The following is a 24,621-nucleotide window of genomic DNA, read 5'->3' on the forward strand; positions in this document are numbered from 1 at the left end:
ATAGTGAATTATTTTTTTTTTAATTTATACATTTGCCGACTATTTTTTTCGTCGCCAATACTGAAACTTTTGGCGACCACCCGTTTTAGTCGCCAAAAGCTTATTTCAGAAGAAAAAAGAAATTACCCTCTGCTCTTCCCAAGTTTCGAACCCTCCTCAGTTTTGATATATATATATATATATGTTTTTTGGTTGTTGTTGTTGCATTGTTCACACACAATATGTAATTTATTTAGTACTCTTGGAGCGTCATACGATGTTATTTATGTGATAGACTAAATTAATAATATAGTGTCAAATTTTATTAATAGAACTTAGTAACTCATTATTGGTAGGTAATTTGAAAATAATAGGTGAATCACTTAGTGTGAGTTGTGATTTTTTATATCCAAAACACCACGTCATCAACGCCACATAATATTCTGCGATTATCTAATAATTTTTATTCAAAACAAATTTTTGTAGTCAATACTATTTCTCTAATATTTTTCTATCAAATAAAAATTATAGAAATTTTATAATGATTTGTGCTGTAAATGATTTGCTTCTATTTTCTAAAATTAAGAATTTTAATTTGTAATTTTTTGTGCTAAAATTGCATACTTACATTACTATTGTATTTGAGTTATTTCACATTATTATAGAATTTTGATTAGTTGTTATTAATAATAAATAATTAAATTTTTATGCTTAAATTTAGCTCATAAAATTATTATTATTTTATTGTTGATCACAAAAAAAAAATTGAATTACAAAGTGTCCCCTCTACCTTAATTTTTTGGCTTCGCCACTGGTTATGAGAGTCATATATCACTACAGGAAAAAACACATTTGGCGACTAAATTTTTAGCCGCTAAAAGTGAATTTTTAGTCGTCAAAAGTCGGATTTTAAGTTTTCCCGACTAAATTTTTTAGTCGCCGGCTTGGTCGCTGGAAAACTGTCGTGAAAGGTATTGGCAACTAACAAACTTTTAGTCGCCCAAAAACCAAGTCTGTAGCGACTAAAATTTTCGTCGCCAAAGCTCATTTATATTTTTTAAATTATGCATTTAGCGACTAAATTTTTAGTCGCCAATATTGAATTATTTTTTTTTAATTTATACATTTGCCGACCACCTGTTTTAGTCACCAAAAGCTTATTTCAGAAGAAAAAAAAATTACCCTTTGCTCTTCCAAGTTTCGAACCACTAACCTTCCACATTCTAAACCTCTACCAACACACTCTCTTCACTATGCCACAATAACACCACATGAATATATATGCAAAATATATTATTTATATAGTATATTGACCCATATTAATATTAAACTATATATATAAACATAATTATTTTTATTCAATATAATTTATGTAAAAAAATAAATTATTTATTTAAAAAAAAAAAGGAGCCACTTTTGGCAACTAAATTTTTTTTTAGTCGCCAAAGCCACCACTTTTGCAGACTAAACTCAATTTTAGTCGTCAATTGTCCACTTTTAGCTACTAAATTTTTTTTAGTAGCCAAAAATCTTTACTTTTGGCTACAAAAAATTTTTTTGTCTGTAAAACCCCTACAATTGGCGACCAAACCATTTTTTAGTCTCCAAAACCTATGCTTTTGACTACTAATTTCTTTTAGTCGCCAAAAACCTTCACTTTTGGCTACTAAAATTGTTTTAGTCGCTAAAACTCATATAATCAACGACTAAACTGATTTTTAGTCGCCAATAAGTATACATTTGGCTACTAAACTGTTTTAGTCGCCAAAAGTCTTCACTTTTGGCTACTAATTCAATTTTAGTCGTTAATTATCCTACTTTCAGCGACGAAATTTATATTTTTAGTCGTTAAAATTACTTTTTGTTGTAGTGTATGAGTGTGAGGTTTCTATCATAATTGCAAAAAAGAGGACAAAATATGGATGTTGATAATACATAAATGAAAATAATAATATAATAATAAATAAAAATGCTAGTCACACAGAGCTCCTTTTAATAAGTTTCTGAAAAATATGCAAACCTTTTTATACTGATTACATTTTGCCACTTTAACCTCATGTTTGGGAGTAAACATTAGATTACCTGATGATATCATTATTCAGAGCATTATAATAGATTAGAGAGGGAGAAAAAAAAAAAAAAAATCATTCAGAGGATTATCATGGATTAGAGAGGGATAAAAAATAAAAGGATAAATTACAAATACACCTCTTGAGATTTATTTAAATTATAAATTATCTCACGTGATTCTAGAAATTATATTATGCCGTTTTTAATTTCATAACAAATAAGTCATTTATTAATAAATCATTAAGTTAATTAACAGTTTTTTAAAATGTTAAATTTTATTTAAATTAATAATTTAGATAATTTTATTATTGTATAGGTGAACAGTTAAAATTTTCACTTTTACAATTAATTGTGTTAAATAAAAAATTTTGACAAAGAAATATTTGTAATTTTCGAAACCACAGGAGACAATTTGTATTTTAAACAAACCTCAAAAAATATATTTGTAATTCACCCAAAATAAAATAATCTCTTACATTGTATTTAGTTGGAGATTTAAGAAAAAATTTAAAAAACAAAAAAGAAAAAAATGTATAAAATTAAGTAAAATATAAATATATTTTATTTACATTTTACTATTTTTTTTTTTTTTCAAATCTCTTCTCAAAATTTTCAAATCAAAATATTTATAACTTTTTTATTAATCAGTAACACTTTAGTCTTATAATTTTTATCTTTTGATTGTAAGCAAAAATCTCAAATTTTATATTATTAGATAATGATACCACCGTAATAATATCTCCAAATTGAAGTTTTACTCCTGTTTTTGAGGTAGTACGTGACTTACACTCGACTGATACATATAATAAGACAAAATGAAACAAAAGGAGTTTCATTTGTTACTTTGCATTTTCTACACAACCACCACCATCAAAAGAAACTATTTCTAGACACAACACCACATCATAAACATACATATCGAATGGATATGGAATGCTCAAGCAGTCCCAGTGACACCTAAATCTTGCTTGTCATCTTCTTTTCCGGCTCCAAAAACCGGCCCACCCTCGGCAGCGGCGTCCGGGACCTTCTCCTCAAGTTTTTGGACCTGGATTCCGCCCTCATCTTGGTTGGATCGTAGGTCAAGCTTGGCCTTGTTCTGGCCTCCTTCCACCGACTCGTACGTCGTCGCCGTCTTACACTCCGGCGGCTGAGCTCCTTGCGCCCCCGACATCTCTCCGATCAGTCCTCCCTTTTTATTAGGAATTACTAGCAAGCTTTTTCAAGCTTCTCAAATCGCAGATAAATAAATAACCAGTGTTTTGAGACTAGTATTTATAGTCTTATGTAGCGTAGTTGTTATGTATCAGCAAAAAACTTGGGGTTGTTGGAGGCTGCCACGTGTCGTCATGAGCTATTGTACGTGGCATGTCCTAGTACTAATACTGACTTCGTGTATACGTGTCAGTATGTCACCACCCCATCGTACCTTCTTATCCATGCCGGATAAGTTTTATTTTAGGACAAATTAAAAATATTTGTTTAAAATACAAATTATCTTTTGTGGTTTGAAAAATTAAAAATATTTTATTGTCAGAATTTTTTATTTAACAGAATTAATTAAAAAAATAAAATTTCTAACTGTTTACCTATACAATAATAAAATTATTTGAATTATTAATTAAAATTAAATTTTAACATTATTAAAAAATGTTAATTAACTTGATAATTTATTAATAAAATGACTTATTTGTTATGAAATTAAAAATCTCAGAGGGTATAGCGTAATTTCTAGAACTATAAAAAGTAATTTATAATTTAAGTAAACCTCAAGGGATGTGTTTATAATTTACCCTTTATTTTATGATTTGGTTTGGGATATGGATTGACTATTTAATTTTTAATCTTTTTGTTTTTTTAGGCTAAAATAGTCCCGTTTAAAATAAATTTTTTGACCATTTAAATTTTTATGAAAAAAAATATATAATGATTATAATTTAAAGGTGATAACTTTTAACTTGAAATGAAAAAAATTATTTTATTTTATTTTATTTTATTTTTGATTAAAATAACCCTAACCTAATTTAAACCCACGTGTCAAGCTAACACTATGTCAGATTTATTATAGTCAACAAGATAAAGGCCACATTTGTTTGGGGTTATAGGGAGGAGATTGAGATTACCAATCCCTTTGTATTACTAATGAGGGTGTTTGTTTTGAGAGATGGGGATGGGACTATTAGTCCCTTGGTATTAGTAGTCTCTTTGGAAGGGGGATTGGTAAGGGGAGGTAGAGATGATATTAGAAAAATAGTGAGGGAATTAGAAATTTTTTTTATTTTTTATATATTGGGAATTTTTTTTAAATATAATGTTTAATTTTTTATATTTTTATATTTGTTTTATTATTTTATATAAAAATAATTTAACAATTCCTCACTATTAATCCCCTCACTATCAATCCCCTCCATTCTATCTCCCAAAACAAACGGGGCCAAAAGAGCTAATGAATCCAACAACCTATTGCCAGGCCCAACCCACTAACATATTAACCTCTTAATTTTTAAATATTATTATTATTTTTTTTTTGGAAATATTTCCCCCCGGGCGGTAATCTAGGATCCTTCTTCGGTGATGATTATCGTAGCTGAGTGTAACTCCACTTTATCATTGCTAAAATGGAAGGACCGTGCTATGTCCCCAAAATTCTCCCCCTGGCTTTTTTAGGGCTTCAAATCATTTTCCAAAATGGAAATATTAAAGTCATAATTTGACATTGATGATACTACTTGTTTCTGTGTAACGGGTCGGGTTGATTCACGCCTCCCACATCGTTGTCCGATTTTTAGGTTCATTGAGAAACCTGCACAAGAGTTCAACAGGGAACAGGAGTCTCCCAACGAATCCTCCGACGAGCAAGTTAGAAAAGAGAGAGTGATGGAATGTAGAGATAGAATGGTGATAAAGAACTTAATCTTCCCTTCGTCTTACCTGCTTATATCCTTTGTTCATCATTTCCTTGTCCACTCCGACCTGTCATGTTGGCCGAAAGCCTATGTTCTAGCTTGCTTTGTTCATGGTGTGGCTGTTCTGTTCCAACGTAAAGGGGTTATCGTAATAAATGCTGCAGGGAACTTCATTAATGGTTGATGTGTGGTGCAATAACTCTGCAGGATCTTTGTCTGCTGACATGGCTGGTTCTTCCATTGACATATGTTTAGGTGTCATTGGTCCTTGGTGCAACGTTGGGCTCCAGCAACATTGGGCTTTAGTATTTAAATTATGCATTGGGCTCTAAGTGGTGGGCCAAAAGCTCCTATAAGCCTACTTATGTCAGTAGTCCCCTATTTCCAAGTGCAGCTTCAGTCTAACGAAGGGAATAAGAAAGAAGACAGGGGTTGTGAGAGGTCGACGGAGAGAAGACCGACCGGAAGGTGGGCCGATCGCGAAGGATGACCGAGTGAGGAGGTCGACTGTGAGGAGGGCCGACCTTAGAGGGTGACCGAATGAGAGGGCCGACCGCAAGGAGGGTCGACTGCGAAGGGTGATCGAGTGAGAGGATCGACCGCGAGGGCTGATTGAGTGGAAGGACTGACTGCGAAGAGGGCCGACCGCGAAGGGCGACCGAGTGAGAAGGGGAAATGACGGTGCGCGGGGCTCAAGGAGCAACGGGGCACGTGGTGATGTGAAGTGGAATAGACAGGGAAGGTGAAGAGAATAGTGGATTGTTGTCGTACACGTGGCATAATCCTTTAATGTGGGAGGTGACGCGTTAGTAAGAAGTGAAGGGACAAGGTAATATAGGGCAATGAAAAGACAGGGGTGGGAGTTTTTGAAAATTTTCAAACTGGCGAAATTTAATCTTGACCCTTAGAATATAGGCAAACCGTGGGCATTTGGAGTTATTCGCTTTACCTACCTCATCGCAAAAAACCAACATATCCCTGAAATGAACTCATTTGTCTCGTGTGACACGCTTCTGCAACACTTTGCGAACTTCATTGTGCCAGCGTCCAAAGCAATATGTAGACACGTAGGAGAAATGGCCCGAGATGAAGTGCCAGCTGGAAGGCTTGACTCGTTGGGGGATGACGACACGGTGGAGTTGGCGGAACAATATCTAGTGGAGCGAAGGGAGGAGAGGGGAGTTGGTCAAGCGGTGCGAGGCTATCCGATGACAATGATCGTAGCTGCTAAGCCGATTAGCCAAGTGGAGTCGGATCACTGGCATACCAAAGCCGACAGGTCTACGTTTACGGCAGAGGAGTTGGAGGAGGTACGAAGGAAGTACCAAATCCCCACGGAGATAGAGCTGATGTTGCCCATGTTGAAGGAGAGGGCGTCGGATGCACGGCCGACGGGGTTCACGCTATACGAAGAGGCGCTGCAAGGGGGTCTGAGGCTACCGCTCCCCCAAGTAGTGGTGGACGTTCTCAATAAGTTAGAGATGGCGCCAGGGCAGTTGATGCCGAACGCCTAGAAAATACTAATGGCTTGTGCGAGCGCCTGGCCGTAGGCTACGGGGGGCGCAAATGATAGTGGAGGAGTTCTTCTCTTGCTACAAAGCCTCGGGCCAACAGGAGACGTGGGTGACCTTGCAGGTAGTGGCGGGCCGGGGTCTAGTGGCAGGCTTGCCATCCTCGTTGAAGGGGTAGAGACTGAGATGATTTTTTGTATCAGCGAACAGTGGGAGAGGAGTTCGCACAACAGGGAAAGTCCCCACAAAACCGGTGGAGCCAAAGTTGGATGTGGCGGCTGAAGATAGGGTGAAGAAGGTGAATGAGTAGAGGGAGGAGAAAGGGGTGAGGTGGGATGAGCTGGTCCTTCCTTCAACCTTGTTTGCCCTGAGATTGGGACCGTAGCCGACGAAGACGGATCCAGCGAGGGAGGAGCTGGAGAAGCGGAGGAAGGCAGAGGAGGTGGAACAAAGGAGGGTGTTGGCCAAAGCGGACATATATAAGGAGACAAAGTTGGGGCCTGCCCCAAAACTAGTGATAAGGGAACGGGTCCGACCGCATCCCAAGCCATTGAGGGACAAAAACCTAACTGACTTTGCCCCGTTGCCACCATCTGTAGACCTGCTGAAGAAGAGGGGCAAACAAGAGGTGGAGGCAATGCTGAAGAGAACAAAAAAAAAGAGAGCGGTAGTTGAAGGGAGTAAAGACGCCCCTGTTTTGAAAAAGTTAAAGGAGAGAAGGACGGAGAAGGCTCCAGAAAAGGAGAAGTTGGAGGAGGGAAAGGTGAAGGAGGCTTCAGAAAAAGAGACCGCCCAAGTGGCTAAGGAAGACCTGGGCCTAAGTGCCCCTATGGTGCCGACGGTGGCACCTGCGCCAAAAGTAATCTCATGTCCCAGCGAGGGGAAGACTGGGATCAGCAAGCCAGCGACGAGTGCCGCGCTGGCGACGGCTTTATACCACGCGCACGCGCTAGCAGGTCGCTCGGCGGAAGAGGGGAAAGCCAGGGTCGTAACCCACCGCCTGGTTGGGGTAGTGGAGGATGCAGCGGTGCAGTCGACGGCGCGTTTTTGACAGAGGCCGATCTACTGAGAGGGTTTTGCTCAGCCTAGATGGAGGCAGTGACCCTGGCGACTGCCTTGATGAATAAGGCAGCGCGCGCTTGTAGACGTCCCCGAACGCCCCGGGAGGAACGAGCCCCCGTTCCGTTCATTTGGGGTCACTACAGCTCAGGACTCTCAAATTTGTCACGGTTCTAAGTCTGAACCAAAGAGTCCAAATCCGGCAAATCGTTTTGAGAAACAGATTTTTGAAAAGAAGTGCCAAACATGGACTGCTTTGCCAGCTACAGAGTCGCCACCTAAATGTTTTTTTAATGGGAAATTTAGGAAACCCTGACTCGGTGCCAAAAGCCACGTGTCCGTCATCACCAAAGTTGCCTCGGCTCGGGAACTTGGGTACGATTGGGGAAGGTCACTTCGTGAGCACCCCCGCTCGCCCGATCAAAGATCGGCCTCTACTAACCATGATATCTATTTTTGAAAACTTTGTGTGTTCTTATTCCGGTTATTAGCCTAGGTTACTATGTGATGTGCACAGCATACAAGTATAGACCGGGTCGCCCAAATTGGAACAAAACATTTCATGTTTGTTTTAGAAGATGGTTTGCTACTCGCAAGTAGGCTTAAAGTGCAGATTTTGCCACCCTCGGGTGGGCTTAGAAAAGATGGTTTTGCCACTATCTAGTGGGCTTAAAACTTACAGTCAATGATTTGTTCCAATTTAAACAACCCAACCTTCACCCACAGGCATTCAGGCAGTTATATCACATAAGCATATTGCCTCATGGTAAGCATGCTATTCATGGCAGTCACTTACACGCATGCAAGGATGCTAAAGCATAGAACTTACCGAGTACTCCAAGCCAAAATAGAAACTACATTAGAAATCATGCATGATCCTAAGTATACAAAAAATGCCTAATGCAACCCATGCAAAAATGCAAACTATAGCAGGCTCGGCTATTCTAAACATGGCATATGGAATACTACAGCTAACATGTATTCAATTTGGAATTGAAATACAAATGCAGTTAGTATGATGCGCCGAGCCCGGTGCATGCAAAACAGATGAATGATGCAAACATGCTGTCATACTGTATGCTAATTGAAATATGCCCTAATCTAACCATCATAAGCAGGTAAATAAAAGGGAAGAAAGACGTGGGGTTGGAAGACATACATCACACTCACACACACTTATTACAGTTGTGCCCTCGCACAGAGGGTCCAAATAAATATACAGTCCCAAATGAAAGAATAATACAGTCCAAATATTACAGTCAAAATAATATACAAATTCCTAATTAATTAATCAAATTGACTAAGAAAGCTGTAAAACTGGCGTGCAAGCCAGGGACTGCCTTGCTCCTGATGAATGATGCATGTCTGGGCTGCCTTGCGCGGAAATCCACTGGGATGCCCCAATTAGCCTCTGTTTGCACCTTTTCTTGAAATGCTCGCCAAACTCCAAAAAGTTGTTGATTCTTCATTTTGCTGCAACAGAGAGTAGGAAAGGGGCATAGCAATGTATTTTCACAGATATATGCATGCCTCGATCCTCGTGCCACCAATCACGCATATCGATGCATGATGGCAGAGGAGTCGAAATGTGCAACTTAATATAGAATGAATGCACGTGTAAACACAACAAGAACCTAACTCCATCATGGATAATCCGGAGTGTCAGTGACTGGGGATGGAGACACGTTCCGTCACTCGGAGTACGAAACGCACCTCGTTTCCCGTGCCCGGGCTAACTCCTATCCCGAACACGATGCAATATGCATGATATGCATGAATGCAACTAAGATACAGCCTAGTATGCACAATGCTATGAAAATGAGATGTCTCGAAATGCATGCACACGGGCACGCAAACCGAAGAAATGCATAAATGCGATCTAAGATACAACCTAGTATGCACTATGCTGTGAAAATGAGATGCCTCGAAATGCGTGCACACGGGCACGCAAATCGAGGAAATGACATACGCAATGCAAATGACATAGAAATATGATATGGGCTTACACTAACATGAGAGAGCCTCAGCCACACTCACATAAGAGGCCGATAGATGAAAATGAAGTGCCTCGAAACGCGTGCACACGGGCACGCAAATCGAGACAATGGCATATGCAATGCAATAATGGGCTTAAAATGGCATATAGAATGCAACATGGACTTACACTAACATGAGAGAGCCTCAGCCACACTCACATAAGAGGACGATGGATGAAAATGAAGTGCCTCGAAACGCGTGCACACGGGCACGCAAACCGAGACAATGGCATACGCGATGCATTATGGCTAAAATGGCATATAGAATGCAACATGGACTTATACTAACATGAGAGAGCCTCAGCCACACTCACATAAGAGGCCGATGGATGAAAATGAAGTGCCTCGAAATGCGTGCACAGGCACGCAAACCGAGGCAATGGCATATGCAATGCAATATGGCTAAAATGGCATATAGAATGCAACATGGACTTATACTAACATGAGAGAGCCTCAGCCACACTCATATAAGAGGCCGATGGATGAAAATGAAGTGCCTCGAAACGCGTGCACACGGGCACGCAAACCGAGGCAATGGCATACGCGATGCATTATGGCTAAAATGGCATATAGAATGCAACATGGACTTATACTAACATGAGAGAGCCTCAGCCACACTCACATAAGAGGCCGATGGATGAAAATAAAGTGCCTCGAAACGCGTGCACACGGGCACACAAACCGAGGCAATGGCATACGCGATGCATTATGGCTAAAATGGCATATAAAATGCAACATGGACTTATACTAACATGAGAGAGCCTCAGCCACACTCACATAAGAGGCCGATGGATGAAAATGAAGTGCCTCGAAATGCGTGCACACGGGCATGCAAACCGAGGCAATGGCATATACAATGCAATAATGGGCTTACACCAACATGAGAGAGCCTCAGCCACACTCACATAGGAGGCCGATGGATGAAAATGAAGTGCCTCGAAACGCGTGCACACGGGCACGCAAACCGAGACAATGGCACGCGCAATGCAATGGCATGGAAAATGATATGCAAACATGCTAATGGAATCTCAGCACTGAAATGTGGGGGGAAACAGCCCCGAAACGAGGCGAAAGCACACCCGGTGCATGGAATCTCTCCCGAAATGCAAATTAGGCGCATAGAATGAACTACAGCTATACAAAGCATGCATAATTGGTACATGGAATGAAAAGACAGAAGCAAGGCAGCCCCAAAATAAGCATTTTTCCAGTTCAAAGCATGGCCAAACAGCAAACACAAATAAGGCAAAAATAGCATGCAAAAATGGCCCTAAACATGAGATAATGAAGCAACTCACATCTGCTGACCCCAAACAGATTAGGGGCCTTCTACAATATTGAAGAGGGGACAAAAATATGATCTTTTACAGTTTATGGAAAACCACAAAAACCAGCACAAGTATAGCTAAACTTTCATGCAAGAAATGGGCCAAAAGATGGCCAAAGCACAAAGTATACTAAATATCCATCAAAAAGCCAAAGGCCCTTAATGAAACATGAAGAATGGGCCAAAATAAGACTATTTTCAGTTCTGTAAAATGACCAAAAACCGAAGTATAATAGGCTGCCAAAACATGCAAGAAAAAGGGACCAAAGAGGGATATAACATGAAGTGGCATATGGAGGTCCCAAACAGTGATGAGCCCTTCTTCAATGTTGAAGAGAGGCTCAAAATAAGCCTATTTTTAGTTCTGTAAAACGCCCAAAAATGGAAGCATAATGGGCTGCCAAAGCATGCAAGAAAATAGCATTCAAGGAAGATATTGAAGCAAGTGCAAGATAGGGGGCTCAAACAGGGTTGAGCCCTTAAGAAAAAGTGAAAAAGAGCTCAAAATAAGGCCACTTTCAGTTAGGGCCAGAGCTCAAAACAGTAAGCATATATGGCTAAGAAATGTTGCAAAAATAAGCTCAAAAAGGGGGAAATGGCAACTCACCCTTGTAGACCAATCTTTGGTTGCTTCTTGGACCAAGTTGCAGCACCTTTAGCCTCTGAGAAGCCCTCCTTGCTGCTGGAAATAGAGTGGTGGTGGTGGCGCTTGGTGGTGATGAAGGAATGGGGTAGAACTTAGGAGTTTTTGAAAAAATGAGAGAGATAGAGGGAGATTTGGATGCCTATGCTTGAAGAAATTTTTTCTAACCCCTAATACAAGTGTTGGCAGCTGGTTATAAGGACCAAGGAGAGGGGGAGCATGGAGGGAAAGGGTGGGGGAAAAGGACCAAGGCTTTCCCCCAAAAGGTGTCCCCCGGATTTAGATATTTCTGGGGGACAACAGCTATACAGCTGTAAAGTGTGTATTGCAAGGAACATGGCCGGCCACCTTTTGGTGCTGCAGGTGGCCGGCCGGCCACCCCCCCTAGCCGGCCGGCTAGGGGTTAAAAAGGTCAAGTAGATTCAGTGGCCGGCCACCACATAAAGGTGTTCTCCCAAGTCCCCTCATCACAACCCTCTGATTCGAATTTGGAAATTGTAAAACAGGAGAGAGAACAAGCCATTTTTAAGAGGGGTTCAAAAGGGTCAAATGGAATTTCTGGCCGGCCAAATCATATTAGGATCCTTCCATGTGTGTACAACACAAATATGTGGTTTGGGTTTGAAGAAAGTGGCTCCAAGGTGTTCAACATTGGCTCGGAAGTGAGAAAAACGGGTGCCGGAGGGCGAAAATGGAATATAACTGGTTGCCAAGATAATTGCTGGCCTCCCACCATCCAGTGACCTTCCTGATGATAAAATAGAGGTACCTGCCAAAATGAACGAAAATCGATGCAAAACGAATGCTCGAGGGCCAAAACACGCAGTTCGGGGTCCCGAAAATGGGCTGCTAAGCACCGAAAGTGGCGTTCAGCCACGAAGTGGGTTTCTCAGACCCTAGTGTCCCTTGAAAGGGAGTAAATAAGATGCATGCCAAAAATTGGAGCGATAGGAGATGGTTAAGCGGTCCCGAACCGAGGCACACGGCCTGACGGCTCCGAAAACCGGGAACCGGGTCCCGAAATGGGCAAAATGGCCTATAGCCACAAAATGTAGCCCACGGCCATTGAGAGATGGTCTACGGGACCTCTCCCTTCCCTCAGGAAAAGAAACAGAGAAAATCGAGTCTGGTTCGCAAACCGAGGCAAGGCACAGAAGAGGGTTCGGAAATCCGGAGGCAGGGCTCACGGCCGCGACTCTGAAACTTCTGAACGAGCACATTATGCAATATCACCAAGCGCTCAATCGGTGACGTCTGAGTCTTAAGGTCGGTCAAAAATGGGGTGTCTACAGCGCTAAGGTGCAAGTAGAGCCGCTAAGGACCCAATTGGAAGAGGCAAAATCGCGTCTCCAGAACCTAAGAGTGGAGACAGCGGGGTGGAGGAAGATTGCTCGAAGTGCGTGCGCCAAGGGGTTAGAATATGCGCAAATGGCGAAGAACATAGAGATGTTGGCGCTAGTGCAGAGCTACTCAACGGACCGAGCTAGTGCCGAGCTCCTCACAACCAAGTCAGAGCTGGAAGCGGAGCGCCATAAGGCGATGTCGCTAGAGTTCAAGTTGGCAGGCGAGAAAAGAAAACTAGAGGAGGTCCAGCAAGCCTGCTCCACTGCCAACAAAAGGTAGGAAGAGGTCATGACTAGTAACAAAGATCTGCGGGACCAGGAGGTCAAGGACAAGGAAGAAGCCGACGGTCAAATTGCGGCATTGGAGAAGGCCGTAGCGGAGGAGAGGGCGAAGTTGGCATATGAAAGGGCGGCATACCCCGACCTGTGTGTGGCGGCGGTAGAGCAATTCAAGGGGTCCGCCGACTTCCAGATAGCCATAGATGCTAATGTCGCCAGCAGCTTGGCGAAGGAGGGGAATGGGGGGGCTGAGCCGTTGGGAGCGGCCGCTGGAGTTAGGAATAAAGAGGAAGTTATCCAGAGCTTCCAGCGGTCTGACTTCTACAAGCATGAAATAAGTGAGTTCTGAGACAGCGGCTGGATGACCTTCAAGCATAAGGTGCAAGAGTTGTTCCCAGATGTGGATTTAAGCTTGGTGAAGGTAGGCGAAGACGACATCGCCCAAACCCCCCTGGATGAAGGCATTGAAGAGGAGGATCTTGCCTCCAGAGCGGAAGAGTGAGCTGTGTAACTAAGTGTAAAAATTTCACTTTTGTTGTTTTGTTTTGTTTTGTTTTGTTGATGTTTTTTTTTTTTTATGCGTAATTTCTGCAGCGAATTATATGAAATCATAAGTTTGTAAATAAAACAATGAGTTTTCTTTTGTATTATTGTTGTCGTTACTTCTTTTGAGTTATAATTTTGGAATAATGAAAATGGCTAAGTAGAATTCAATGAAAAATGGGTGTGAAAGTAAAACTTGTGCATGAATTGCGAAATTTGCTAGTGAATTGTGATGTAAAAAGTTTAAAAATGGGTAACGAAAGCATGATGTAAAAAAATGTTAAAGATGGGCAGACATGAAGATGTGAAAAACGTTAAAAATGAAAGTTTGGCTTGTACGTCTACTGAAAATGTTGAAAGTGTAAAAATTTGAATTTTAACTAAGTATGGTAACCATGCCGTAATATTAAATTATGAAAATGGACAGACCGAATTCTTCATTCGAGTTCTAACTAAGACTGAGAAGGTTCTACCATGTTGAAGCTTTAATTGACTCAGTCTGGCTGAGCTCTTCGTGCTCAGTTCGGCTGAGGCTTCAATTAACTCAGTCTGGCTGAGCTCTTCGTGCTCAGTCTGGCTGAGGCTTTAATTAACTCAATTTAATAAGTCATTATTAAAACACAATGCAGATAATGGAGATATAAAGTCATTGTCATTGAAAGCGTAGCTTATTGATCACAAATTTACACCATGTATGGAAAGGACAAAAACGACCAAGTGTGTAGATCGTCAAAAATAACATACAGCAATTGATCAATACAAAAATGGGACATGGCACTTTACTGGAAATAACGCTTCAGGTGCTTGACGTTCCACGGGTGGGGAGGTCTCTGCCTTCCATATCCTGGAGTCGGTAAGTGCCCAGGCTAGATCTGGCCTTAACAACGCAAGGTCCTTCCCACTTGGCTGCTAGCTTGCCCTCGGTAGGATTTTTGGTGGCGAGAGTTGCTTCGCGCAAAACTAGGTCCGCAATTGCAAACTCCCTCGGTCAAACTTTGCGATTGTAGTGTGTTCTCATTTTCTGTTGATATGAGGCCCATCTGACAGCAGTGGTCTCTCGGAGCCCTTCAATCAGGTCTAAGTTAGCCCGACACAATTCTTCAATTAGTTCTGGATTCGAGTACAAAACCCTCAGGGTTGGCAGGCCGATTTCCACTGGGATGACCGCCTCAGCGCCGTATGTTAAGCAAAAGGGGGTCTCCCCAGTGGGGGTTCGGGCTGTAGTGCGATAGACCCAGAGTACGTTTGGTAATTCCTCAGCCCACAGTTTCTTAGCGACTTCCAACTTAGTTTTGATGATCTTCAGGAGAGAGCGGTTGGTAACCTCAACTTGCCCATTGGCTTGGGGATGACCTAGGGAAGAGAAACATGGTTGAATGTGAAGCTCTGCACAGAATTTCCTAAACTTGGCATTGTCGAATTGCTTGCCGTTGTATGAGACGATGGCTTGAGGGATTCCAAATCGACATACGATCAACTACCAGATAAATCTTGTTGTGTTCCGTTCGGTGATTATGGCGAGGGGTTCCGCTTCCACCCATTTAGTGAAGTAATCAATGGCGACAATAGCAAACTTGGTTTGGCCTCTACCGGTGGGCAACGGACCAACTAAGTTGATCCCCTATTTGGCGAATGGGTATGGGCTGTAAAGTGTAATCAATTCTGTAAAAGAAGCATGGGGAATGTTGACAAAGCGCTGACATTTATCACACTTAAGCACGAATTCAGTGGCATCTTGGTTTAGGTTAGGCCAGAAGTAACGGGTGCGAAGGATTTTGTGGGCCAGTGATTTGGCACCCGAATGATTACTACATACGCCCTCGTGGATTTTCGTCATCACATAGGTCACTTGAGCAGGATTGAGGCATCTGAGGTATGGTCGTGAAAATCTACGCTTGTACAGGAGGCCGCTGATGAGGATGTAATTAGATGACCGGGCCCTAACTTTAGCGGCCTGCCGTTTGTCGTCTGGCAACTCCCCACTTGTCAAAAACAGAAGGATGTCCGCCGTCCATAGGATAGGTTCGTTTTGGAGGAAGTGGACCTCCTGTTGGGTTGGCGAAATAGCCGGGTGGGCCAGGTATTCAAGGCAAACGCCATGGCTAAGGTTTGACTGGTTGGCCGAAGCAAATTTAGCTATTTCATCTGCCTTGGAGTTTTCTGACCGAGGGATGTGTTTGATGTGAAAAGTGTTGAAAAAGTGAACAAGGGGGAGTGGAATATCCCTGTAAGCTCGCATCGTGTCTTCCTTTGCATCGAATTCACCCGTAATTTGTCCGACGATCAGTTGGGAATCACTGAACACTTGGATATGGCTTAGACTAATGTCTCTGGCCAGGCGAAGACCTGCTATCAAGGCCTCATATTCGGCCTCATTATTACTTGCGTCGAACAAAAACAGAGAGCACACTTGAAATAACCGCCCTCGGGGGCGGTAAGGATGAAACCAGCCCCACTGCCTTCTTTGCAGGATGATCCATCGACATTGAGGGTCCAAGAGTGGGGATCTTCTGCTTAGTGTTGAATTACCTAGGCAGGGGGGCCGTGGTTGGAGTGAAATTGGTGAATTCCAAGATAAAATCGGCGACAGCTTGTCCTTTGATCGCTGTTCGAGGTCGGTAGGAGATTTCAAACTGGCTGAGCTCAACAGACCATTGCATAAGTCTGCCGGACAACTCTGGTTGTTGCATTATCTTCTTCAGAGGTTGGTCAGTAAGGACCACTATGGAGTGAGCTTGGAAGTAAGGTCGGAGTCGTCTTGAGGCTATGACCAAGGCCAGGGCCAGGGCCATTTTTTCCAGCAATGGGTAGTTCTGTTTTGCTCCCCTGAGAGCCCGGCTAATGTAATAAACCGGACGCTATACTGAGTCGTCCTCCCTGATGAGGGCCATACTGACTGCGGTGTTTGATATGGCTAAGTAGAGAAAAAGGGTCTCACCCGTGAACGCCTGAGAGAGTAGAGGGGGTTGGCCATGCACTGTTTCAATTGTTGAAAGGCCTCTTCGGATTCGGTGGTCCATTCAAAAGTCTGCCGAAGGACTTTAAAAAATGAGAGGTACTTGTCCGTTGCGCGGGAAATAAAACGGTTGAGGGCGGCGACTCTGCCAGTAAGCCTTTGAACCTCTTTGACCATTCTGGGTGACTGCATTTCTATCAGGGCCTTGATTTTTTCAGGGTTGGCCTCAATACCCCGTTGACTGACCATGAAACCCAAGAACTTCCCGAATCTTACGCCGAAGGCACATTTCTCCGGATTCAGCTTCATTTGGTATTTACATAGGGTGTCGAAGGTCTCCCGCGAGTCTATCAGATGATCAGAGAAGAGTTTGCTCTTGACAAGCATGTCATCGACATACACTTCCATGTCTGATCTATCTGGTGATGAACACGATAGTGGTAGGTTCCCTGGTTAGTGATGAATGAAGTGTGTTCCTGGTCAGATTGGTGCATTAGAATTTGATTGTAGCCAGAGAAGGCGTCCATGAAACTGAGCATCTGATGTTCGACCGTGGTGTCGACAAGCAGATCTATGCAGGAGAGGGGATAACTATCTTTGGGGCAAGCTCGATTAAGGTTAGAGTAGTCAACGCAGAGCCTCCATTTGCCATTGTTTTTACGAACTAGGAGCACATTTAACAGCCATCTAGGTTAGTCTACGTTCTTGACAAACCATGCCTCCAGTAGTTTGTCTACCTCAGAAGCAATAAGAGCGTTGCGCTCCGGGTGAAAGATACACTGCTTCTGGCGGAAGGGTCGAAAATGGGGCTCAATGCTGAGACAATGAGTGATGAATGAGGGATCGATACCCGGCATGTCAGAATGGGTCTAGGCAAACACATCATTGTGCTCGGTTAGGAGGGCTGTGAGGTCGGCCTTGGTTTGGGAGGATAGTTGGCTACCGATCTTGGCTGTTTTTGTTGGGTTGGTGGGATCAATGGGGACTTCAACAAGTTCTTCCACTGGTTCCTCTTCGTCTTGGACGTCAAGTCCTTCGATGATCATTGCCTCCTTTAGCTTGACCTCTTTGAGTGAAGCGACATAGCATTCTCTGGCCACAATCTGCTCTCCCCTCACGGTGCCGACCCCGAGGTCGGTAAGAAACTTCCTGGCCAGATGATACGTGGATGTAACAACTTGAAAAGCGTTAAGGGATGTGTGGCCGAGGATGATGTTATAAGCGGAAGGATAGTTGACGACAATGAAAGTGAGTAACTTGGTGGTCTACCGTGGATACTCTTCGAGGTAATAGGAAGATCGATGGAGCCTATAGAGGTCACCCGATCCCCCGTGAAGCCGACCAATGAGGTTTGGAGAGGGGACAATATTTCCTCCCCGACCTTGAGCTGGCGATAAGCGTTCAGGAAGATGATATCTGAAAAACTGCCATTGTCGACAAGCATTCGTCTGACTTTGTAATTAGACAAGAGAGCTGAGATGACGAGGAGGTCGTCATGAGGGTAGCAGATGCCTGTGCAATCGGCCTTCGTAAAGGTGATAGGTTCCATCCACTGCTTAGAACGTTTAAAGAGGCGGTTCAATGTCGTGACTTCTTTATCGGAGTCCTGCCTAATTTTTTTAAATTATGCTTATTGGGCCTGTATGCAAGCCCGGCCGACAATGACTCTGATTTCACCAATTGGAGGGGCAGGGTTACTTGGTGCTCGGGATTGTGGCAGGGGTCGATCATTGCCTTGGTTAGGTTATGCGGGTTGTCGGGGAGGGGTGCGTCGGTGGTTACCTTTGGGGGGTTCGGTCCTTGGCCGTTGCTGGGGGCGAGCTGCCATGAACTGATTGAGATGGCCGTGGCGTATCAAGCTCTCGACCTGGTTTTTAAGGTTAACACACTTCTCGGTATTGTGGTCGTGGTCTTGATGGAAACGACAGTATTTGGACCGGTCTCACTGGTTGGAAGGAGACTGCGATGGTTGTGGCCATTTCAGAGGATAATCTCGTTGGATCTAGTTCAAGACTTGCTCCGTAGGGGAATTGAGGGGAGTGTACCGTTCGAACCGACAGGGCGGTCGGGTTGGCGCCGACCGGTCTCAAGCAGGTCGGTCGGTATACTGAGGTGTTTGTTGTGTGTATTGGGTGGCTCTGGTTTCAAAGTCCTTTCTTTTCTCTCTGAGGGTTGGGTTTTTGGTTATGGAATCTTATCGGGCAGCTAGAGAATCTTCAGCGTTCATATATTTTTGGGCTTTAGAGAAGAGGGTTGCCATGGAGGTTGAAAGGTTTTTGGAGAGGGAGAAAATGAAATCGGATGATCGTAGATCGGGCATGAAAGCCGTGAGAATGACCTTATTATCATTTTCCGCCACTTGCAAGGCTTCAGTGTTGAAATGAGTAACGAAGCTGCATAGCGACTCCCCCTTCGTCTGACGGATGTTAAGGAGTTAGGTCGCCAGACGCCGCTGGCACTGGGTACTAATGAAGTGGCTGAAAAAGGAGTCACTTAGGTGCTGGAAAGTAAAGACAGAGTCCGTCGGCATCTGACTAAACCACAGTCGGGCCGACCCCTTAAGTGTTACAGGAAAAGCCCAGCACATGATTTCATCAGGGAATGCATGGAGGACCATCAGGGTCCTGTAAGTCTCCAAGTGGTTGACTGGGTCCGTTGTTCCGTCGAAAGAGTCGATCGAGGGCATTTTGAGCTTAGGAGGTAGGGGTTTGTCCTTGATGGAGGCAACGAACGGTGAGTTGGCTGTGGTAGAGGGTTTATTCTGTATGTTCTGCATGACTCCTTGAAGTTGGAGTTTCATGGCTCGGAGTTCCGCATCCCAAATAGGAACGTTGTCACCACCAGAATGCAATGAAGGCTGGACACTACTGGCCTCTCCCTCGGGAGCAGGTGCTCGGACTGATGGATGTGGAGCCCGAGGTGGCGAGTTCATGTCTTGGGAAGGGGGTCACAAACCCTCCAAGTTAGATGGGTGGGATTGTTGGAAGGGATGGCTCGGGGCTCGTTCTCGGTCGGGTGAGATACCTTGAAGTGGTGGAGGAGGTATAGGAAGGTCTTGTTGAAGCAAAGCATTGATCAGGGCTTAGTTTTGTTCGGCTAGGCGATTAATGTTGTTGGTGAGTTCAGTGAAATACTGTGGTAGGTTGTTTGGATTAGGAGGATCGGCTTAGGGGTCGGCAACGTTGTGTTGAGAAGCCATGGATCTAGTTGTGACCATCCACCTTGGTGAGTGGAAGGTAGGGATTATCGAGAATGGGTCTCCGGCGACAATGAGCACAGTTGCCATATAGAGCGAAAGGGTTCCCACAGGCAGCGCCAACTGATGATACCACTTGTCTCTGTGTAACGAGTCTGGTTGATCCACGCCTCCCACACCGTTGTCCGATTGTTGGGCCCACTGAGAAACCTGTACAAGAGTTCAACGGGAAACGAGAGTCCCCCAGCGAACCCTCCGACGAGCAAGTTAGAGAAGAGAGAGTAATGGAATGTGGAGATAGAATGGTGATAAAGAACTTAACCTTCCCTTCGTCCCTGTCATGTTAGCCAAAAGCCTATGTTCTAGCTTGCCTTGTTCATGGTGAGGCTATTATGTTCTGACGTAAAAGGGTTATCGTAATAAATGCTGCAAGAAACTTTATTAGTGACTGATGTGTGATGCAATAACTCTGCAAGATCTTTGTCTGCTGATGTGACTAGTTCTTCCCTTGATACGTGTTTAGATGTCATTGGTCCTTGATATAACGTTGGACTCCAGCAACGTTATGCTTTAGTATTTAAATTATGCATTGGGACAAAAGCTCCTGTAAGCCCACTTATGTCAGACATTATTTAATTCATGCAAATGTCATTTTAACACATGATTTATTCAAATCATGGTGTACGTTTATCCATTGAATCATTTGCATCCTGATCTGCATGAACACGCTGCAATATGTCATTTTTTTTTGGCAACCGTGTTGACTAATCAATGAAAAAAGAAAAAACTGAACTGTTAGAATTTAACAATAACCTCCTTTATAATAGCACACTGGAGTTGCTCTAAACCTACCAACCACTCCCAATTCTATTTTCCTTTGCTCCAATCCGAAAGATACCTCTTTTTCGTTCAAAACTCTAAACTGACGGAAAATTTAGCTGGTTTCCAAGAGACATAATTAGAAAGCCGTACTGCAAGCGCTATTACTCCTATGAGACCATACACATGATTCCAAATCTAGATAAGGCAAAAACCATCACAATAGTGCAGAAGATCTCCACACAACATCGCATTCAAGTTGCAGTTTCACCATGCTCCGAAAACAAAAGGAAACAAAGTTTCACAAGTCCATGGAAAGCCAAATTCATCAGCCATAGTTTTTTTTTTTATTATTTACAAATGAGCCATGACGGAATAGGGGAAAAAAAGGGTTCATGTACACCACCACAACATAGACTCAAAAGAGGCACTCAATGACCGTGCTAAAAGTCATCTTCCCTGTTTTACTTCTTTCCACGCAGCTTCGCACCAAGAGCCCTCTCCAGTTTTGAGATTATCTGCTGATTGGGAATAGCTTTTCCTGATTCGTATTCTTGTATCACTTGCGGCTTCTCATTGATCATCTGCACAACAAAAGACAATCAACCCAGTCAAGATCTTTATACCTTAATTAGGTGGGGACCTACTCTGTGAGGATGTGTTTGTGTCTGATAGAGGGAGAGAAAGAGTGACTTGTGCAAGTTGGGACTGAGTGAGTTTCTTATCCATCCGAGCTTGCATGATGGCTTTCTTCAGTTCAGTTGGCACCCTATCATCTGTTCAATTTCACACAGTACACGCAAGCATGAGTCTTTGCACAATAACTAGTCAGTTGCAAGAGCACACAGGCTAAAATATGTACACCACACATACACCAAAGCATGCATCTTAAGGAAAGCTTAACTATAAGAATACAGAACAATGTGCTTTGAGATGATTTGATTGTCCTTTCGCTGAGTTGAGGTTGATTATTTAGTTCAAATCTCTATTTTAATCATTGTTATATAATCCTTTATCTTGAATCCATAAAACAAAGAAGTTCCAAAAAAATCATAAATGTGGCATTTAGACTACCCATACCCAAACCCAAACCCAAACCCAAACCCAAACCCAAACCCAAAACCTGATGCATCTCACTTCATCGCCAAACAGCAACCCCAGGCCAAACAAGACGCATCAAAACTTCACTCCAACAAACAAAATCTTGACTGAAATGAGAAGCCACAAAACCAAACTAAGCCTCGTGTGTCAATCAGGTGGAGTAGGCTATACGAATCATTTTTTCCATTCTGCTCTAGCAAAAGCTACATGCTCAGTAAACAAAATGTATATGTAATTTTGAAAAAAAATAAAAAGTCTAAATAAACATGGTCTCAACTGGTATAGCAACACATGTTTCATCTCCAACTGGACTGAAATGAAGTGTAAAGTTTATGCAAAAAATGTACAAGGAATTCAAAGGAAGTAAATGAGCTATAAATATCCGTAAGTACAAAAGTTAACATGTACTCACGCGTAAGATTCTCTGTTTCTTCATCAAGCTTTCTAGTATTCAAAGAAGTGCTGCTAGAGGCAGCTTTGTTTGAGGCCGCATTTGCTGTAGGAGAAAGTAATGAGTTATCAGCACTGGAAATTCAAATGATTAACACATACCAAAACCTCTAATTCTTGCTATTAGCACAAACAATATAGCACATAATATAATTAATGTAATATACTGTTGCCTCTTGAGACTTATGCAAAAGGGAGAAGAGAAACATCAAAACTGTATCAATTAAAATTTATTGATTTTTGAACATTCCAATGTTAAAATTTCGGAGAAATTACCAAAACATAAAGTTTAACCCTTACAACAAAATAAACCTGAGTTTTTTATTTATCAATTTAAATCATAACTTTTCAATTTGTTTTCAACCTAAATCATCAGCCTATGTTAAATAAAATCAATGAAAAAAATGATTATTAAACTTAATGTAGGTAATAACTAAAATACCTTTTTTTACATCGGTTTTATTTAACGGCCAAATTGGTTTAGATTAAAAAATAAATCAAAATATTAGAATTTGAAATGATAAAATTAGGACATTCAAAAACAAAAGTGAAAAAACGTAAAACAGAGGGCCGTAGGACATTTAAAATTCAATGTCTCATTGTTTTTTTTTCTTCTTCATTTCAACCAATCAAAGTCTCTTCCCCATATGCATCAATTCACAGCTAATCAGCAACAATCGAGCCCATTCATACACAACTCAACTCATACTACATACAGAGATCAAAGACCAATCGATTCGAGAATTGCAAAGGAACCAGAAACCCTAATTGGCGAAGAAAAAGTGTAGAGAGAGAGAGAGGGAGAGAGAGAGAGAGAGAGAACAGACATTTTTTGATGGTTTCGATCTCGGCACCGGCGCGACGAGCGGCGTTGACGGCTTTCTCATCCTTGCGAGCGGCGGCGGTCGGAGCCTTCTTGCGGATCACCACCGGCTCCCAGTCTTGTGTGATCTGACCACCTCCTCCTGACATGCTTCTTCTTCTTCTACTTCTTCTTCTTCTTCTTCTCTCTCTCTCTCTCTCTCTCTCTATGTAAATATCAAGAGCTTCTGAGCTGATCGGTAATCAACACTTTCTTCTATATAGAGGCTTTTCAGGTAGTGTTTGGCTGCAGGATTTGCGCTATTCCAAAGGAGGAGCAAGCATCAGCTACACTATACATATTTTTTTAAGAAAGATTTAGTCAGAACCTCTCTATTAGACTGTTATTTGGTAAAAATAAAATCTCAATTTATTTTACTTCATAAATTTCTTAAGGAAGAGGGGTATAATTGAGTAAGGATAAAATAATTTTTTTTTTGATAATATTGTCAGAGTAACATATTATTTTGAACTAGAGTAATATGTTATTGTGAGACAAAGTAACATGTTACTGTTTACATCAATGTCGACAATAATTTTTTTTTCTTTTTTGTAAGAATTTTATAATCAACATAGATCTTATTTGATAGATTTTGTTGAGATGATTTTAAAAATACTAATTTTATTTAAAAATTGACATTTAGATAAAAATAGTATTATTTTAAAATTTAATATTTTGATAATAGTGGTATGTGTTAGATTTTTAAGAAAAATTTTTGTACTTGTTCTTAATGCATCAAAGTTTTATTATGAGGAAGTTTTAACCAAATTTCTATTTTTTTAGTAGAAAAATGTTTAAAATAAAACAAAAATAAAGGACCTTTTGGAATTTGGCTTTACCCAAAAATAAAATAAAATAAAATAAAAAATTGGAGAATATTAGTAGTGACAAAAATTACAAAATCATGAAAAAGTATAACATTATAATTATTAAAGTATATAAAATTTTTCACTTATTTGTAAATTTTGTTTGACTGTTACACTGTACTGTTATTTCTCCCAAAAAAAGAAAAGAAAAGAAATGATCCTAAAAGAAATTGTGTTTTATAAGTGCACATTTTAAATACAATCTTACTACACCCCCTAATTAAGACCCCCAATTTCACCCTAATGACGTTGTTAAAAGTTTGTTTGGTATCTCCTAAATAAGTATACTTATTTAGATCATATTACTTCTCTACTTTTCTGCACATCTTTTAATCCCCTAATTTTATATCATTGGAGTGAAATTTGGAGGGAGGCAAAATTAGGGGATCATCTTTCTTACCTTTTATTACATGATTAGTTAACAAATGTGAATTGCCATGTTTCATTTAAAAAATAAAATTGTTACATAATCAGTTTAGCAAAGCCACATAATACTTTAAAATTTCTGAATAATTACATAAAATTATTAAATGCAAAGCCACATAATACTTTAAAATTTCTGAATAATTACACAAAATTATTAAATATTCTTGAAGTACGATATGGTTATCTACATAAGTGTACTCTGCATCATTAAAAACCACAGCACATACCAAGCAAATCATCATTTGTCTC

At 41.6% G+C, this 24,621-nt stretch overlaps 1 protein-coding gene across 1 annotated transcript; it reads right to left on the reverse strand.

The window, feature by feature from the left end:
- Positions 1 to 20,888: 20,888 nt before the first annotated feature.
- LOC114260547 (multiprotein-bridging factor 1b) lies at positions 20,889 to 23,380 on the reverse strand. The gene is made up of 4 exons (XM_028200695.2): positions 23,046 to 23,380; positions 22,181 to 22,264; positions 21,361 to 21,443; positions 20,889 to 21,251 (listed from the first exon to the last, which is right to left on the reverse strand). Exons 1-4 carry the CDS (start codon positions 23,188 to 23,190, stop codon positions 21,132 to 21,134), a joined length of 432 nt encoding a protein of 143 aa, XP_028056496.1. The 5' UTR covers positions 23,191 to 23,380; the 3' UTR covers positions 20,889 to 21,131.
- Between the last annotated feature and the right edge of the window lie 1,241 nt (positions 23,381 to 24,621).

This window comes from Camellia sinensis, chromosome 7 (genome assembly GCF_055761805.1).
Source record: "Camellia sinensis isolate YWXY chromosome 7, ASM5576180v1, whole genome shotgun sequence".
NCBI classification, from domain to species: Eukaryota; Viridiplantae; Streptophyta; class Magnoliopsida; order Ericales; family Theaceae; genus Camellia; species Camellia sinensis.

Coding starts and splice junctions, on each gene's coding strand:
- LOC114260547 (XM_028200695.2), bottom strand. CDS start 23,190: ATGTCAGGAGGAGGTGGTCAGATCACACAAGACTGGGAGCCGGTGGTG. Junction 22,265..23,045: donor GATCGAAACCATCAAAAAAT/GTCTGTTCTCTC, acceptor TTTCTCCTACAG/CAAATGCGGCCTCAAACAAA. Junction 21,444..22,180: donor AGAAACAGAGAATCTTACGC/GTGAGTACATGT, acceptor GAAATTGAACAG/ATGATAGGGTGCCAACTGAA.